Source organism: Eumetopias jubatus, unplaced genomic scaffold, assembly GCF_037043125.1.
Source record: "Eumetopias jubatus isolate StellerSeaLion01/CBP00866 unplaced genomic scaffold, mEumJub1_p1.0 scaffold_2, whole genome shotgun sequence".
Classification (NCBI taxonomy): Eukaryota; Metazoa; Chordata; class Mammalia; order Carnivora; family Otariidae; genus Eumetopias; species Eumetopias jubatus.
In genome coordinates, this window is record NW_028274808.1 from 72030755 (window position 1) to 72049217 (window position 18463).

The 18463-nt window shown below is 40.1% G+C and overlaps 1 protein-coding gene and 1 pseudogene across 1 annotated transcript in view; both read right to left on the bottom strand.

The window, feature by feature from the left end:
* The window catches only part of GUCY1B1 (guanylate cyclase 1 soluble subunit beta 1), a 45238-nt gene extending 40727 nt beyond the window's left edge, over positions 1–4511 (bottom strand). The window contains exons 1-2 of the mRNA XM_028104442.2: positions 4425–4511; positions 3684–3757 (exon numbers count right to left, since the gene is read on the bottom strand). Of these exons, the coding sequence (XP_027960243.1) occupies positions 3684–3757; positions 4425–4427 (77 nt within the window). The 5' untranslated portion in view covers positions 4428–4511. The remainder of the gene's footprint in view (positions 1–3683; positions 3758–4424) is intronic.
* Positions 4512–17349: 12838 nt separating this feature from the next.
* On the bottom strand, positions 17350–17883 carry LOC114210070 (EKC/KEOPS complex subunit TPRKB pseudogene; annotated as a pseudogene).
* Positions 17884–18463: the final 580 nt, after the last annotated feature.

Consider the following 18463-nt stretch of genomic DNA (forward strand, 5'->3'; position numbering starts at 1 on the left):
AATGGTGTGATTACATCATTTTCAAATCTCATACTAAAATTTCAATCCAAATATTTATCTCATACCTTTTATTAAGACAGAGAAGGGCTAAGCCATGTACTGTATAGCACTATGGAGTTTCATATCTATTTTTAATTTGTTCCTTGGCCTGCTCAACTCGAGGCAAAGTAGTTTTTAGGAAGGCATTTTGTTTGCTTGTTTTCAATAAACTTTTAATCATCTTAGATTTTTTCAGTTTTTTGAATCCATCTTTATGTTTCAGTGAAGTTAAACCAATCTAAAATTGAACCCATTAATTTGATGCAACGATTAGTTTTGCCAGGGATGATGGAAGAATAACAGATATGATTATATCAAGTAGTTAAGTGCTTTTCTAATAGCTATATTCTGACTTCATGTTTCTCTGAAATGATGATTGATTTTTTTCATCACCTTGGGACCACGGCTTCTAGAAAGGACCATCTGAAAACTGAAAAGAAACCAAGAAAACAAGATTTAAAGTAGATTCAGAGGTCTCTTTTTCTTTTTCATATGTATAGATGGTCTAGATCAGAGGTTAGCAAACTACAACCTATGGATTAAATCCAGGCCACTGCCCTAATTGTCTGGTCTGAGAGCAAAGAATCATTTTTATATTTTAGAGAGTCACATTTTAACAGTTATGTCCATACCTACATAATATCCTCAATATTGACTCTTGGCCTGCAGCACCTGGATTATTTACTATCTGGCCCTTTAAGAGAATGTTTGCTGACCCTTAGTCTAGATTTTTTTTCTTAAAAGGAGGAATTTGAAGCCTCTGTGAAATGGTTATATGATTGGTAAGAGTGTAAGTGGATACAGAGTTTACAATGAAGCATTTTTGGCTCCTACCACTTAGAATTTGCTGTCTGGAATCTGTTACTTAGGGTTTTATTTGTCATTAAATGTTTGGCATCCTTTCTCATGAAGAATGGATAGTTATTTCCTACTAGACCAAAAAAAGTTATATAAAGTTTTATAAATATTGATTTATATAGTTTCTCACAGACCAAAACGGAAGATAGAGATGTTTGGTACTTACGGAGACAAAAAAAAAAAAAAAAAAAAAAAAAAATACACACATTTAGTTTTTCATAAAAAGTTAAAACAGAAAGTGTATTGTATATTTTGCATATTGAACCAGTGATCCTTCCCTCCTGGAGTAGAAGACGAAATTGAGAGCAGGCATCAGAATCTTCCAAGGAGCATGTTCAAATTAAGCTCCTCCAAATTCTCCTCTCCTGCCCCTAGGCAGTGAGAATCTCTTTGCTGTGCTAAGCAAATGCTCTTCCAGGGAGTACAAAGTCACCCCTCAGGGGTACTGACTGGGTTGGAAACCAATGAGCTGCTTTAATCCCTCTCAACACAGAAAACTGAACAATGTTCTCTATTCCAGATCCTAAATGGTACCCAAGACAATAAGGGCTCCAACAAAAGGGATGCTCAGACAAAAAAGGATTAAAGTTAACACCTGTATTACAACACTAGTTTAACTAACAGTATTCCCCTTGCTGGGGTACATAATTGTTGCAGGGGTACATATAAAAAGACCCATATGATTTGTTTCATTTTACCGGAAAAAAAGATTTTGAGTGATTTAAATTATCAACACTTGAACAGTGTTAAGTGTTAAGACAGATTAAGAATACTGTCCAGAAATACTTAGAGATAAATTAGTGAGTTAAAAGATATTGATGTTTAATTAAAAATCAATACACTATTTTTTAAAGTAGAATGTAACAAAGTTCTTAGCCTACTTTGACAGAGTTACGTTCTCACACCAGTGGAATTTGAATATTTTTCGATATTTTGACCTTCTCTGGGGAAAATGTGGCCAATACAAACAAATCAGTGATAATTTAATTTTTAAAATTTTTGATACATTTCTCTATAAAGCATATTTTTCATCTTTGTATTTAACAGTGATTTAAGTTGGTAATGGGTAGGACATACACTCTAAATCTGGTTAAAACACATAATAGCTATTTAGCCATAATAGCTATCTTTTATTGTGCCCTCAAATTTCAAGTATATTGTCATAGCATATTCTCCCAGAAATTTGGAGATTTCTATATTATGGACGAGAAAACATGTGAGTGATATGCATGATGCTTTTATAAATTCACAAACTGGCTTAAAGATAATCCTATACTTAAATTACATTCTAAAATCTTGCTTTTGACGTCTGCCTTCTCTATAACTCTAACAAGCATAATAAAAATTATGAAGTAGATCCAAATCTACTTTATTCAAATCCCTAAGTAAGCTTTAGTACCTAAATACTCATTTGATTCAATCCATAATTTCCAAATCTCCACTTCTCTTTATAATATGTGGATATGCCCTGTGGGTAACATAAATGGCTCATGGAACATGAAACCACGCTCAACTGTACAGAACCAAGGGAGAGAAAAGTCGCATTCTAGAGCTTAATATTTAACCCTGGCCGTTTCCTTGGAAACGGATATTTAAAAGAACTCATTAGCATGTAACTGCATAATAAGACTTGTTAGAATTGATTGCCAACAGTTGCAATGTATTTAGAAAAAAATAGCATGAAAACACCACCTACTTGATATAACAAAATGAAATCAGTGAGGTCAGGAAATGAAAGTAAAGAATAACAATGTGTTCTCCTCCGCCCACCCAGGTAATCATTTCCTCTACTTCCATTTCAGTGTGACCAATTGTTGCTCCATCGCTCCAATATGAAAACCCTTATACATGGTTTTGGTGTAGCTAGTTGGGTTGTGCTCATCTATACAAGTCAAACGCAAATTTCACCAGAGTAAGAGAAGAGAGAATTTTGTTAGATCGAAATGTTCAACGTGCCCGCGGAAATGACCCATCATTCCAACAGGCTTAAAGTCTCAGGTGGCTGTGGTTATTTCCATCCCCATCTAAAGTACCGCCGGCGCTAGACTAAAACTAGGATGCTCTCCTACAAGGCAGCCTTCACCATAGTAGAAGCCAAAAAGGGGGGGGGGGGGGATGGGGTAGATTTTGATAAAATGAAAGAAAAAAAATTCCAATTTTACTTTATTTCAAATGAATAAATGCACTTGATTCAGTTGCTCAAGAAATCATCTCAAGAGAAGGGCACACTAAAAAGGCTTAACTATTTTATGTGTCTGCGAGGTGTGTGAATTCTAAACGAGCCAAGGTTTCCTGTTTGTTTCTAAGGCCTCAGGCTCTCTGAACGTCGCGGAGGCCTTAGTGGTCCCCGGGGCCCCTCTCCGCGTGGGAGTCGTCCGGCTTGCAGAGGCTCGGAGCCGCCGGGGCGCTGGCAGAGCGTTCCCACGCTCAGGCCGGGTCGGGAGGCCGCGGTGACCCCGGGGGCTCCTTCCCCTGGCTTTCGCCCTCGCAGCCCCGCCCCGGCCGCCGCTCCTCTCCGGGTCCCCGCTCCGGAGCGTGGGAGCGCAGCTGCAGCGGGGAGCGGCGGGCGGAGGCATCTCCGAGGACGCGCGCCAGCGACCCAGGCAGGAAGCGGAGGATGCAATGAGGCGCGGGGGACAGTGCCGGGGCCGCCCCGGGCCGCCCCCCACCCCCACTCCACCCCACCCCACCCCGCGCGCGCACACGCACGCACACACACACACACACACGCACACGCAGCGCGCGTCGCCAGAGCGGGGCCCAAGCTAGAGGGGCCAGTCACTTACTTGATGTCTTCCCACACCTCCGGCCCGTAATTGCGGATCACCAGCAGCTCCAGCGCGTGATTCACAAATCCATACTGCAGGGACAGGGGAAACCTGAACGTCAGGGACCAGCGGTGGGTGGGAAGGGGCTCGAGGGTGGGCTGCAGCATCAGCTGCCACAGCTCTGGTTTAACCTTGTCCCCTGTCCTCTAGCTCCGCTCGGTTCGGGGTACTCGGTGCTAAAGAGAGGCATCAGACGCGCGCCACCTCCACCCCAATCAAAGGCCGATCCTTTCCGCCACCGTCCACCCTATCGCCACGCCACCTTCTTACCCCTCCGCTCACCTGTCACCGCTCCGAAGCAGAGTGGGCATCCGGGAAAGTGTGGCAAAGGGGACGCGAACCCGGCACGTCCCCCGCCTCTGGCCCTCAGCCACCCACGCCGGTGGGGTCCGCCTGAGCCGAAAAGCCGCCGCGCCTCAGCCGCAAGTCCCCTTCCCGAACCCGGGAAGTCGCGGCGCGATGCAGAGTGGCGGACCTTCCCCTCAGGAGCGAAGGCACTTACCGCCCCCGTCGCCACCCCCAGCGTTCCCACCACCCCTGCCCAGGACACAGGCAAAACAGCGAGACTGCTCCCGCGGCCGGCGGTGCGTTCCCCCGACCCGGCTCCAAGCTCGGGTGGCGCGGCGGGTTCCCTTGGGCAACCAGGCCCGGCGCGGCACGGCGTGAGGTTCCTAGCCTGCCCCGGCTGGAGGCACTCACCATGGTGTCTGCGACCCGAGCCGAGGAGGCAGCCCCCACGCAGAGGCACGGTCGAAGGGACCCGGGTGGCGGCTGCAGCAGCGACCGCGCAGCAGGACCGCGGCGGCAGCATAGAGCTGGAAGCAGTGCAGAGCCTCGGCCCGCCCTGATTGCCACCTCTTCGCAGCCAATCGAGAGTCGAGCAGCTGGAGGCTGGTCGTTGCCTCCCAGTTTTCAACCAGTCAGCGACAGAGGAGGGAATTCGGATGCTCTCTGTGCTGGGGCGCTCCAGTGCCTTCCAGCCCCCGCCCCGGTGACAAGGCTTTCATTTGAGGCCATTACATGACGACGGAGAAGCCCCAGTTTTGCTTCTTGCATGAATTCCGGGGGAGGAAGAATACAGCCGTTGTGGTCCCACCAAATGTATTCTTACCCAAAGGTCTGCCTTCAAGGGTAGCAAAAACTAAGGAAAGAGAGAGAGAGAGAGAGAGAGTTGCAACAGTCAAGCCCTAAAAAGGAATACACCCTCATGGTCAGCATCCTCATGTTCATCGTCCTCTTGCAGATAAACATTTCCTTTGTGGCTTGATTCCTCAACAGCTTTTGGCAAACTGAAAGCTAATAATACTGAGCTTAACACATACTACTTGCAGTTAATGAGACTAGTTGAGTGAGCCCGCTAAAGTATTCATTCAGTTTGATGAGCATAATAATACAGTTTGGTGAGCATCCTGTCAAACCCAACTTTGCCCATTATTAAATTGCCCTACAAGATCCCGTGTTCTGCGCTTGATCCTGGCGGGACACCTGACCCTATACCATAGACAAGAGCCATGACTCCAGGGAATTTTTAACTGTCCAGGACTGACTTCTGCTCCTCTTTCTCAGAGGTAACAGATGAACTGGAAAAAAAAAAAAAAGTACAAAATGAGCAACCTTTTAAGTAATCTATCTCCCAGTCAACATTCTACCAGACACTTATGTTGGTTAGTGCTCTGAGGCCCACCGCAGGGAAAAGATGAGAGGAACAGGGACTTTCTGTTGATTAAAACTGCCTGAGGCGCATGGATATGGTTAACTAGTGTTAGATCCAAAGTAAGGAAGGGAAAACAAGCATTACTTCTAGGTCACCAGTCTCAAGTGGACCTGAGAAGCCAGGATACCATTCTGTAATGTGAATAGTTTACTGTGAGAACAATTTCAGTATGGTAGAGAAAATGTCAAAGCAAGAAAACTATACTGGCATTGGTACCCAGAGATCTATATTGAGGTGTAATTGATAAAGAAATAATTATATAGAGGGGCACCTGGGTGGCTCAGTTGTTAAGCACCTGCCTTCAGCTCAAGGCATGATCCCCAGGGTCCTGGGATCGAGTCCCACATCGGGCTCTCTGCTCAGTGGGGAGCCTGCTTCTCCCTCTCCCTCTGCTTGCCCCACTGCTTGTGCTCTCTGTCAAATAAATTTTAAAAATCTTAAAAAATAAATAATTATATAGAAAATAAACAAAACAACAAATAACTTATAAAAACACTAATTTTATCAATGATGAAATGATCAATTAGATTCATACAATGGAACACTTTACACAATAAATAAAATACTAAACTATTATTTATTATTAACTATTACTCTTTAACCATTAAAATAGCCTATTACTCTATACAACTCTGAAAAAGATAGATACATAACAATACAGAAAAATATGTTATTTAATAAACAAATGACACATGAATGTAATTTTTTTGGTTATATAGGATAAAATGCTATTTGGGTAATAAGACCACACACACACATTGCTGTAAGCATAACCTTTGGGGAGTTGCATAGGAAAGTTTTGATTTGCTTGTTGTCTATAATTCAAACTAGTGGCTGGAGACATCGACTTTTATATTTTGTAAGATGATGTTCTATACCTTTTGATATTTTTCTATGAAGATGTAATAATTTTTTAATTTGTTAAAATGAATTTTTATCAGGGGTACCAGGGTGGCTCTGTCGGCTAAGCATCTGCCTTCAGCTCAGGTTGTGATCTCAAAGTTAGATCAAGCCCCACATCGGGCGGGCTCCCTTCTCAGCAGGGAGTCTGCTTCTCCCTCTCCCTCTGCCGGCCCTTCTGCCTACTTGTGCTCTCTCTCTCTCTGTCAAATAAATAAATAAAAATCTTCCAAAAAAAAAGAATTTTTATCATATCTTGACCTGTCTTCTTGTGACCAGCAGTAGACCCCTGTTGCGTCTCAGTCTGGAGTGTGCTGTGATGTCCTCTACCTTAGACTTTTCATAGGTAAAAGATAAAGAGGGGAAACTGCTCTCTAATTACGAAAAATAAGAAAAGTCCACCGGGAGAGAGATATAGAGGAAATGAAGGATGAGCGTCCCTGTCAACTTTTGTTCTCTCTCTCTGAAGTTCAAACATTCCCCATCATTGTTCTTCTGTCTGGTAACTTTCTGCATTGATTGTCCTTCTGTCCAACACCTATTTGCATTTGCAAGTATATTTTGCTATTTTGTTTTCTAATTTCTTATATTCACTCTGAATCCAAAGAAAGTTCTGTTCACCAAATGTTTGCCAGCTTTTGTTTGGCCCAGAAGATACTACAAAAGATATGATGTTCGGGGAGAGGGGGGACCCACCAGCAGTGGAGGATCCCAAAAGGAAGTCACTCTGCTTCTGCAACACCCTACCCATTGTTGCCACCACCATTCCTATGACAAAGGAGCATAGGAATACAGTCACAAGTAGTCTATATGGTATTCTCAGAAACAATGTATTACCTTTGTAGGGACCAAGGGCAGGCCACCCCAAGATGGGCCACTTCGGTATGCAGACTATTTTTTTAAGGTTGCTTATTTTTTTTCTTTTTCTTTTATTTATTGTTTAAGTAAACTCTTTTATTTATTTTTTAAGTAAACTCTACCCCCAACGTGGAGCTCAAACTCACAACTCTGAGATTAAGAGTCATATGCTTTACTGAGCCAGCGGGGCACCCCTGGTATGCAGACTGTTTCAAACAGAAGGCAGTTTGAGACCCTGCAAGCTCAAGAGAAATTTTACCCCTCTCTTAACTGCATAGAAGAATCGAAATTGAGGGTCTTCTTTCAGAATAAGGTTGACCAATAGAGATAAATTTTATCTGAGTGACTCATGTGTATGGCAGGACAAACAGCTGCTTATGAAATGTCTGTTCTTCTTATTGCCCTGTGAATTGCATTTCTTCTGTTAAAAAACAAAATTAAACTAAGTAAATGTGAAGACCTAATTGTCTTTATTAAATAGTTCATGAAGCAGGCAGCACCCTCTCTAGCAAGTAGAGTTCAAAGACTCCAAGAGTTGTTCAAAATGGAAGATTTTTATAAGAGAATGATGGGGGACAAGAAGGTTATTAGCAAAAGAAAAAGATTGTTCCAGGTGAGCTGGTTTCTAGGGGGGAAGGCAAGATGTCTCATGCAGATTACCTCATCTTTCTTTGGGGGATGGAGAGGACCCAGGTGGCAGACTCAGTGGCACAGACCAAAAACTTCTACATTTCTGGGTTTCCAACCCAGTCAGACATTGAAACTGCAATAAGATTATGTATTGAGCACTGATTTGAGAACTCTGACGAAGTGACACCATCTGGGGCCTGTGTTTGTCTTTTAATGCTTTCCTCTAAAGTCCCAGACCCGTTCTCCTTAGTTCAGGATGACATATATACTTCATTTTGCCAGATAGTCTTCGTGATTTCCGAGTCTGTGGGGATTGCCTGTTCGTACACAGTTCATTTTATCGTCTCCTGTGAATCTGTCTGTTAATCAAGGTAGAAGAACATTTGAAGGGAACAGGAATTCTTGCTCCGGGAAAGTTGGCATAGTGGACGGGGATCCTTTCACTCGCCAGACACTGCTTGCCCTAGATATAGCTGCCGCTGAGAGATCCTGGGAAATCCGACATACAGGCCGTGGAGCGTAGGATTTCTCACCATGTCAGCCCCCGGAATCCATCTGCGGAGTTCAATGGAGCAAGAGTGGTGAGAGTCGTTTTTCTCTCTTCCTAAATTTAGATTAGAAGGAGAAAATATCTGTAGAAGTAGTCCCTTGGCTTAGCAACTCTTTGGTTACCCATCCCTTTCCTCCCAGAGATCATCTTTGTTTTCTTTTGTCTGTGTCTTTCATGTTGTTGGTCAAACTGACTTGGAATGTGGGCGCATGAGGTAAAGGCTGTTGTCGATGGACAACTGTGGAAGGCAAAGCTACAAACCTGGTGGGCAGGAGTCGAGCATTTAAAACCTGTTAGACCATTCAGCCACCAAACTGAAAGACTCCCATGATAGGAGAAGTTGGTCACAGATGGGTCAGATTAATACTAGGCGGTCCACCACCTTCAAGAAAACTTCCACGCAACGAGGTGTGCTATGAAACAGCACACGGTGGCACAACTCTCCTAGGTATGAGTGTGGCTCCAAGAGATCCAAGGCTTAGATAAAGCAGTTAATGTACTTTTTCCACATAGAAGTTTTTCTCTTTTTTTAATTTAATTTAATTTTAATATGTTATGTTAGTCACCATACGATACATCATTAGTTTTTTTTAATTTTTTATTGTTATGTTAATCACCATATATTACATCATTTGTTTTGGTGTAGTGTTCCATGATTCATTGTTTGATGTAGTGATCCACGTATCATTGTTTTCGTATAACATCCTGCGCTCCATGCAGTACGTGCCCTCCTTAATACCCATCACCAGGCTAACCCATCCCCCTACCCCCCTCCCCTCTAAAACCTTCAGTTTGTGTCTCAGAGTCCATAGTCTCTCATTGTTCATCTCTCCCTCTGATTTCCCTCCTTCATTTTTCCCTTCCTTCTCCTAATGGCCTCCACGCTATTCCTTATGTTCCACAAATAAGTGAAATCATATGATAATTGACTTTCTCTGCCTGACTTATTTCACTTAGCATAGTCTCCTCCAATCCCACCCACGTTGATGTAAAACTTGGGTATTCATCCTTTCTGATGACTGAGTAATATTCCATTGTATATATGGACCACATCTTCTTTATCCATTCTTCTGTTGAAGGGCATCTCGGCTCTTTCCACAGTTTGGCTATTGCGGACCTTGCTGCTATGAACATTGGGGTGCATGTGCCCCTTGTTTTCACTACATCTGTGTCTTTGGGGTAAATACCCAGGAGTGCAATTGCTGGGTCATAAGGTAGCTCTATTTTTAATTTTTTGAGGAACCTCCACACTGTTTTCCAAAGTGGCTGTACCAACTTGCATTCCCACCAACAGTGTAAGAGGGTTCCCCTTTCTCCACAACCTCTCCAACATTTGTTTCTTGCCTTGTCAAATTTTGCCATTCTAACTGGTGTAAGGTGGCATCTCAATGTGGTTTTGATTTGAATTTCCCTGATGGCAAATGATGATGAACATTTTTTCATGTGTCTGTTAGCCATTTGTATTTCTTCTTCGGAGAAGTGTCTGTTCTTATCTTCTGCCCATTTTTTGACTCGATTATTTGTTTTTTGGGTGTTGAGTTTGAGAAGTTCTTTATAGATCTTGGATACCAGCCCTTTGTCTGTAGTGTCATTTGCAAATATCTTCTCCCATTCTGTGGGTTGCCTCTTTGTTTTGTTGACTGTTTCCTTTGCTGTGCAAAAGCTTTTTATCTTGATGAAGTCCCAAAAGTTCATTTTTGTTTCACATGGAAGTTTTTCTTTCATCTTGTTCTATGTCCTAAAAGCTTGTTTTTTCACCAGTGAGAATATTCTCTTCGGTCTCCACCCTTCCAAGAATGCACTTAATAGGGTGCACTTTGATGGCCAGTCCAATGTCTATTGGGGTCTCTCTGTCCTGCTGTGCCAGCTCTTAGGGGAGTTTCTCAGGAGAGGCAGGAGCCCATAGGAACCTTTGTCATCTCAACCTTCACTGTTTGTTGGTGCTGGAAAATTTTCATCTCACTAGCACCAGCCTGGTGTCACAGATTAGTGGACCTTATCCGACACATCTCATGTTTTCATGGAAGACCAGAAATACACCACCCTTTTTGTCTTATTAGTATAATGGCTAATCTTAGGGACTCCCTTGACAAGATTAAAGAACAAAAATCAGACTTAGGACAAAAATAAATGTCCTTATCCAATGTGAAATCCCCTTCTTAAAATCCAGCCTTATTTCCCTAGAAGATTTACAGAGATCACTTGGGCCTAATCTTTAGGTATAAAGTATACAGGTTGTTCATGTAAATGCTGAAAGCCAGAAATGAATTTAACAAAAGCACGCAGACTGGCCATAGGGCTTGCTTTGTGCCTACCTTCCAGGGCTCTTGCAATCAGGCTCTGCCAATTTCAGACATTATTACTAGGCAATATCCTTTATAGGTGTATCCTAGACCCCCACCACAAAAGAATTTGTGTTCCCCGGACAGCAGCAGATCTTTTAAATTATAAAGCCCTTTATCTCTACTTTCAAAAGAGTCTACCAAATTTAGAAAGACTATTTGGCTCTATTCACAAACTTCCCTTCAGAGAGGAAACAAGATGACCAAAATTTTTCATATGCTCTCCTACAAATGGTCAGTAGAAGGCCAATATTCAGGAGCTGATAGAGCCAAGATTGAATTATGTACCTAGAAAAAAAAAAGGGTTTTGTTAAAATACATTACACAGACTTCATCAAGGCATAGATCTTTTGGTTCCTATTTTATTTAAAAATTCCCCCTCAAATAAAGAAGCAAATTCTGTTAAAAAGACTAACTTGTCCCTTGATATTTAGGCTGTAATCCGGTTCTTTGGGGAATTAGAAACAACTGTTTTTGTCTTACAAGTTTCTGCAAAACCAGAACCTCAGCTCTAGAAGCAAGTCAAAACCCACCTATCTTTATCAATCACTAAAGCTCACCTATTCCTATCAAAATGTTTGTGGATATTATAAAAGATCAGGATTTTGGAACAAAATTGTTCTGTACTTAAAAAAGGTAAATTTTAAATAGCAATTACCCTGAAACTCTAGGGAAATTTTTTTTTAATTACATTCTTTCTCTGTCCCTTCAAATTATAAATCTTACTATATCTTTTAAATGTAAACACAGCCCACAGTTGCCTGAGACTGAAGAAAGAAAAATAAAAGAGGCCTTTTTTAAAATACAAACTACAGAGTCTAACACCTCAGGTAATGGACAGATATATTCCAAATATCCACCTTGGAAAAATCTTGGATAGTCTCTCTGTGCCTTTGTGATGTATTCTCTAGGAAATGAGAACCTTTCTTTGAAATGCAAACTTAAGGGAGAAGTTTTTCATCAGAAAAAAAAAAAAGAGGTTTTTTTGAAAATTGAGCCTATAATATCCTCTGCACAAATATTAGTAAAAACAAAAGCTGTAAGATTTTGTTTGCATCTTGTCTGTGTATTTTTAAAATGTGTGTCCATGTATGTTGTAAATGTGAGGTATTTTTTTCTACCTCTGGATGGTGTTGCTAAAATTAATTTGTAAAAGGGCTCTATTTAATCAGTTTAAAGGCAAGCCCTTGTAAGGATTGGCTATTCTAAAACTCAGAAAGATAAGAGCTAACCCAGATGTTTTCAGGTTCAAATGATCTGGGAAAATACTTGGTATCATAGTTAATTTAACGTCTTTGGTTTAATTAAGATATACAAGTCTGTCTTCAGAATTATCAGCATTAAATATAAAACTTTTATTCTGCTTGTGTTGACTGAAAGTCAAATAAGGTCATGATATCCCTGTTGCAATTTTTTTTAGAAAAAAAGCTTAGAATGGCTGACTGTGTCTAGTGTCTCATGAAGTTTTATAGGTAGTCTAAACATAACTGTTAAGAACAAATAAACTAAATAGATATAAATAAATGAAAAGATTAGTGGATAAACTTTTAAATAGCTCCCAAAATATTTGGTAATCTAAAACAAAGTTCTGTTAAGTTAAATGATGAGTCAAGTTAAATTTGTTGACTATCTAGGTTATTTCCAAATAAGATAAAATAATGAAGCATTAAGTACTAAACTTGGGTTTATCTACTTTTGTCTTATTACAGAAAAACTAAAGATAAATTTGGGTCTTTTTGTAAATATGCTTTATGCTTTATTGAAAAATTGTACTGTGAAAAAGTTTCTAAAAATTATGAAATATATTAACAGATTTGCCAATCTAAAGAACTCTTGTGGGGCAGCTGGGTGGCTCAGTCGGTTAAGCGTCTGCCATCTGCTCAGGTCATGATCCAGAGTCCTGGGATAGAGTCCCATGGTAGGCTCCCTGCTCAGCGGGGAGTCTGCTTCTCTGCACCTTCCCGGGCTCCTGCGCATTCATCTCTCTCTCTCTCCTCTCTCTCAAATGAATAAATAAAATGTTTTCTTTTTTAAAAGAACTCTTGTGTAACAGACAGTTCAAAATTGCTCATTACTCAGCTTTCATGAGAAATTAAGGTTTCTAACCATTACAAAATCTAATCAATATAATGAAGACTACTGGAAATGATAAGGGAAACAACTTTCCATGCAAGGAAAGTAAGATTTGTGATTTCAGTAAGAAAAAGTATAAAGAATAAGAATATGGTTCTGTTTGGTGGAAAAGAAAGTGGTTTTGTCCTAAAGTGAGGCTGGTTATTTGGGGAGGGAAGACTGAGGACAAAGTCTGAATGTAAACAGGTTGCAGGTGTGTGGAGAGGGAATCGTTAGAGAGGAGTTACATGTGTGATCAATGCTTGCTACAATTAAGATAAATTTAAGTAAGCAAATTAGTTCTAATACCAAAAGCACACTAATGCAGGGGCCCCTGGTTGGCTCAGTCAGTTAAGCATCTGACTCTTGGTTTTGGCTCAGGTCATTATCTCAGGGTCCTGAGATGGAGCCCCACATGGGGCTGTGCTCAGCCCTGTATCTACTTGGGTTTCTCTCTCCCTCTCCCTCTGCTCCCCCGCCTCTAAAATAAACAAATAAATCTTAAAAAAAAAAAGTACACTAGTGCAAAATATTTGTGTTCTCTTTATTAAAAGGACAAAGATTTCTTGAATATTGGTTTGCTCTTAATAAGAAAATATAAACGCGATAAACGAAAGTTTTTCTTTACCTTTGAAGTTATCTACCTAAAGAAAAAAGGATTCCATGTTTTGCCAAAATAATTTGCTATGTTCATTATATATAATATATTGTTATATGTATGCCCTTGATTACATAGGAAAACTGAGTGTTGATATTAAAAGAACTAAGTTTTGCTCACAACTATGTAACCTTCTGTATTTGCTTTTGATATCTTTTATTGTCACTTTGATTAAATGTATACTTCAATATTGTTTCATAATGATTTCTGTTTGTATTTAATCAATATTCAAACCTTTTGGCATTTTTTGACATACTTCCCAAAATCAAATTCTAAAATAAGGCCTTTGGACCACAATCTAACTGAAATTTTCCAGCGGGCCCCTGAAACATTTCCAAACAATAACATTGTGAGAAATTAAACTAATTAGGCTTATCTCATATGTTAAACTACATGGGAAGAAAAAGTGATATTAAACCCTCTTAGATTCTATTTCTAGAGATATGTTATTAAAATAAGTTTTCCAAAAATTGTAAAAAACTCCTAGAAAGCTAATGATAATAACCAGGTATGTTTTTATCTTGAGGTGGTGTGTGTTCAAAATAATCAGATTTCCTTATCAATTGCATTGCAATGAATTCGAATCAGCTCTTTAAGCATGGCCATTTTTAAGTCTTTTCTCATTTACAGACAGTTACACTGTTACTCAGACACTCTTGTAAGAGCTTCCTGCAGATATGCTTCAACTTCAGTGAGATTCATGGAAAGAACTCTGAGGACAGGTGTCTGATAGCCTTAAGATCATAAAACTCAACTAGGTAAAAATTTCTGGTTTGCCCAGAAAAACTGAATTCAAGCAGAATAAGAATTAATATCATTGGACTTGAATAACTAAGGAATATAATTATAAATTTTACAACTTATTGTTTGTAACATTGCTGACTTTTAAAAAATGCTTTGTTTTTCTTGATTTAAGAAAACTTTTTCTTTTAAGCAAACTGACAATGATTTGATAAAATATGCCTTTGTGAATAAATTGAAACATTTATGTTGCTCCCTGCCTGAACCCTCTAGAACTCAAAAACTCTCAGGTAGTATTCTTAAATTTTTATGGCAAAATATTTATTTACATAAGTTCAGTAAGAATCCATATTTCTTATGACAGGACACAACTGAACTCATTGGTTATATTACTAAAGTTTTGACTGCAATGTGATATTTGAGAGAGACATGCATACACTCAGATATGACCAGCTTTGAGGAACTCAGTTTGGCTTTATGGAGTCAATAAAGCCCCTTGGAAATAAGAGCCTGGTACCTTGCTTACAGACTGCCCAGAGCCTTGCCAGGTGAGTAAAGAAGGTCATTCCTAGCAGGTGCAGGAGACAATACTTTGAGCACCTCGAGAAGAAAGGAATTCACCCAAATCTATATGTATTGTAGACATAGTCTGATAACAAGTATTTGGCTTGGGTTCTGGCCTTCCGAGGCTGTTAAAAGTTCAGTCTAGAGATTCCTAATGAAAAATTCCAGTAAATAGTTTTTAAATAATCTATATGGTTCTTGTAAGACTTATGGAAATAATCAGGCCAAGTTTTGATTTTGTTTTTTGAAACTAGACTGATTTTGCAAGTAGTGTTAATTTGGCTATCTTTGGTAGAAATGAGAGCGATTATAGAGAGAAAATTTGTTTCAATAGTGCATTTTTGTAGATATTTGATTTGGATACTATTCATCATAAACTGGACTAAATCCTGGTTTATTCTAGTCCCCCAATGCCTGGCTACAACTCTCTAAACTAACATTCGATTGCTTTCCCCCATCTTTTGACTTAGAATCATTTGAAAGCTAATACTACCCTTTTTTCTAAATCCCTTCAAACTGAATATAAACAACTTGATATAAACTGCAGGGAAATTGCCCCAATAGTTGATGTATAGATGATCTTTGTGTCTATTGCTCTGTGGGCCACTCAAAAAGATCCCCAGACACTTAAACTACAAACCAGGACAATCGGTCAGATTGCCACTGCTTGCCCTCACTATCTGCAGATGCTTGGAGCCTGACATCTAGAAATCTTGACTGGCTACCTCTGAGAACTCAGAAACCAGTTTATAATTTGATCCAATCATTAACTGTTGTTTTTCTTTTGTTTCCATAGAAATACTTTTCATTTAATACTTGATTACTGGAACCATAGGCCTAACTTTGAGAACACAACTGCATCACTGCCTCATGAAATGAACTTAACTGAACTGACCTATTGTTGGAAGTAAGGGACTAGTTCAAGGACATGAAACAGTATACCAGGTCACCTTCTCTGAAGTTTCAGAGGAGGGAACTGTAAGGGCCAAGGGCAGGCTGCCCCCAGATGAGCCACGTGGCATGCAGACTATTTGAGCTGAAGGCCATTGAGACCCTATAGTTTCCTGAGAAATTTTTCTCCTCCCTTAACTGCATAGAAGAATCTAAGTTGGAGATTTTTTCCAGATTAAGGGTTAATAGCAGACATAAATATTATCTGAGTGACCCATCTGTATGGCAGGGCAAACATCTAATTATGAAACATCTGCTTTTCTTATTACCCTGTGAATTGTATTCCTTTCCTCTCAAGTTCCAGACCAATACCCCCCCCGCTCCTTAGTTCAGGATGACAAATATTCCTCATTTTCCTGACTGTCTTTGGAATTCCTATGTCTGCGTAGATTCCCTGTACATACTATTACATTTGATTATCTTCTGTTAATCTGTCTCATGTCAATTTGACTCTTGGTCCAGCTAGAAGGATCCTTGAAGGGGAAAGGAGTTCTTGCTCCCTGATACCCTTTTCTCTGTATTCCCCATGCTGAAAAGAATTGGTTATGTAGGAATAGGAGGAGCTTAAGGAATTGCTTGGCCAGCCCTAAAGTTAACACTATTTGAAGATGAGTTCAATTCATGAAAAATAAATAAATAAAAAGGCAGTATGTGGCTTTCAGAAACATCAGCTGAAATGACTGACAATAAGTTAGTTTGGTAAGTTAAATATTAAATGTATTTTAACCACTGTTTTCAAGGCTTTTCCAGAGATGTGAAAATAATAAAACTTAGGTTGGTGATAAAAAGAAACACATTTTTGGAGGATGGTCTCAGGTCTGTGCATGTGTTTTTCAAGTTTTGGTGTTTTGCCAGTTTTTCCCACCATGGAATCAGGGCTTCTATTTTGGATCATTTCATGGAGCAGTATGTTCTTTAATTTCAACAATTCTGATTTGATTTATATTTGTATGCTTCTTAATCTGCATGGTTCAGAGCCCAATTAATATTTCTTCGTGGAGCCTCCGGTACTTGAGCTACATGTATCTATTCCAAAACAGTTCACTATTCTTAAAAGCCTCTATATATTTCTAGTCTATGTTCAGTTAATGACTGAGTATTACCGATACAAAAGGAAATAGGAGAGAATGAGCCACTAATTCATTTGTTTGATTCATCTCTTAATTCATCTCTTTTTGTCTTTTCTTTATTGAAAAAAAAAAACCAACGATCAAAGCCAACTCTGAGGACAATATGGTAAAGTAGTTAATTGCATAGATTCTTCAGTCACACTGCTTTTCTCCCCATGATTTAGTAGTGGTGTAAACATTGGACAAGTCATGTGAGTTCTTTGAATACAGTTTCATCACTTATAAAATTGGAAAAATAGTAGGTCAATACACTCCAGTGTTGAGAAGATTAAAATAGTACCTACCTCACAGGTTTATTGTGAATAGCAAATTGTTAATACAAATGTGATACTTAAAACAAGAGTGGCACCCATTATGCACTGAGAAATTATCAGCTAATATTATTTTTGAGGTTGTTGCTGTTATTGCTGGAGTTTTTTTGTTCGTTTGTTTGTTTGTTTATAGATGCTTAAAATTTTTAATACTTTTGTCACTTCACAAAATATCTTTTGTTGACATTCTACAAATGATACCATCCAATAATGTTCCAATACTTTCTTCTTGTGAATATAGTTTATATATCTTTTTGACTTCTGCAGTATTTGTTATGTCAGGAAGGTTTTTTAGAGAAACTTGATGACCTTCAACCTGAGATATTAGGTCTTGATTTCTTTGTTTTTCTCCCTCTTCAGTGTAAACAATAAGAATTGAAGAGTCATTTGCTGAGATACCAAATTTTTTCAAAGCTGAAATATTGTTATTTGGGGAAAGGTTGAAAATAATTTCAGTTGATAGAGTTCTTGTTTTCATTTTTCCCAGTTTGTAGAGATGAACTGCTTTGTTTGCTGCCACAAGTATCTGAAATGGACTGACAATCACCTTAGGGTTTATTGATGAACCATCAATAGCACCTTCCATGGCCCTTTTTCTCAAGTCTCCAGCATTTTTTACATCTTTAAATAATAGAAGAGTCACTCTGCATTAGGGAAATAGGTCCAGCTGATGTGTTAACTGCATTTCATAGACAAGCAGGATTCAGGGCACCCAGGGCCCTGGGTCCAGGTCCCTCTAAGACGCGCTCCTCGACCCTTTCACTACGTCAGGGAGCCGGCACCTGGCCCTGCCTTGCTGCGTTCTGGGGCTGGCCCTCCGGGCTCCTGCTGTTATTGCTGTTTTTACAATCAACCATTGATGTGACTAAACCCCCTGAGTTTTTTTTTTTTTTTTTTCCTGGTGTTGCATAAGGAACCACATTTATTTCTTAATTGGACAGAATTTTAAGTGCACACACACAGTACAGGAGCCTAGAGCCTAACACTTGGGTTTAGGACGTAAGGGAACTGGAGTCATTACGTCAGGATGGTGGTTACAGCGCGGGGGCCAGGGTGTGTCACACAACCACATATGTACAAGCTACAGGGGAGCTCAGGGGACGGCTAGCTGCAGGAAGCTCAGGCCCTCAGGAAGCCACAGCCTCTGCTGATCCTGGGGATAAAAGGAGGGCGCCTTCTGGGGCCCCGCACGGGAGGGAGCTGACAGAGGGCCAGCACGGCAACCCTGCTCACACCTGGACCAGCAGCATTTAGGAACTCTCCCCGAATGCTTTGCC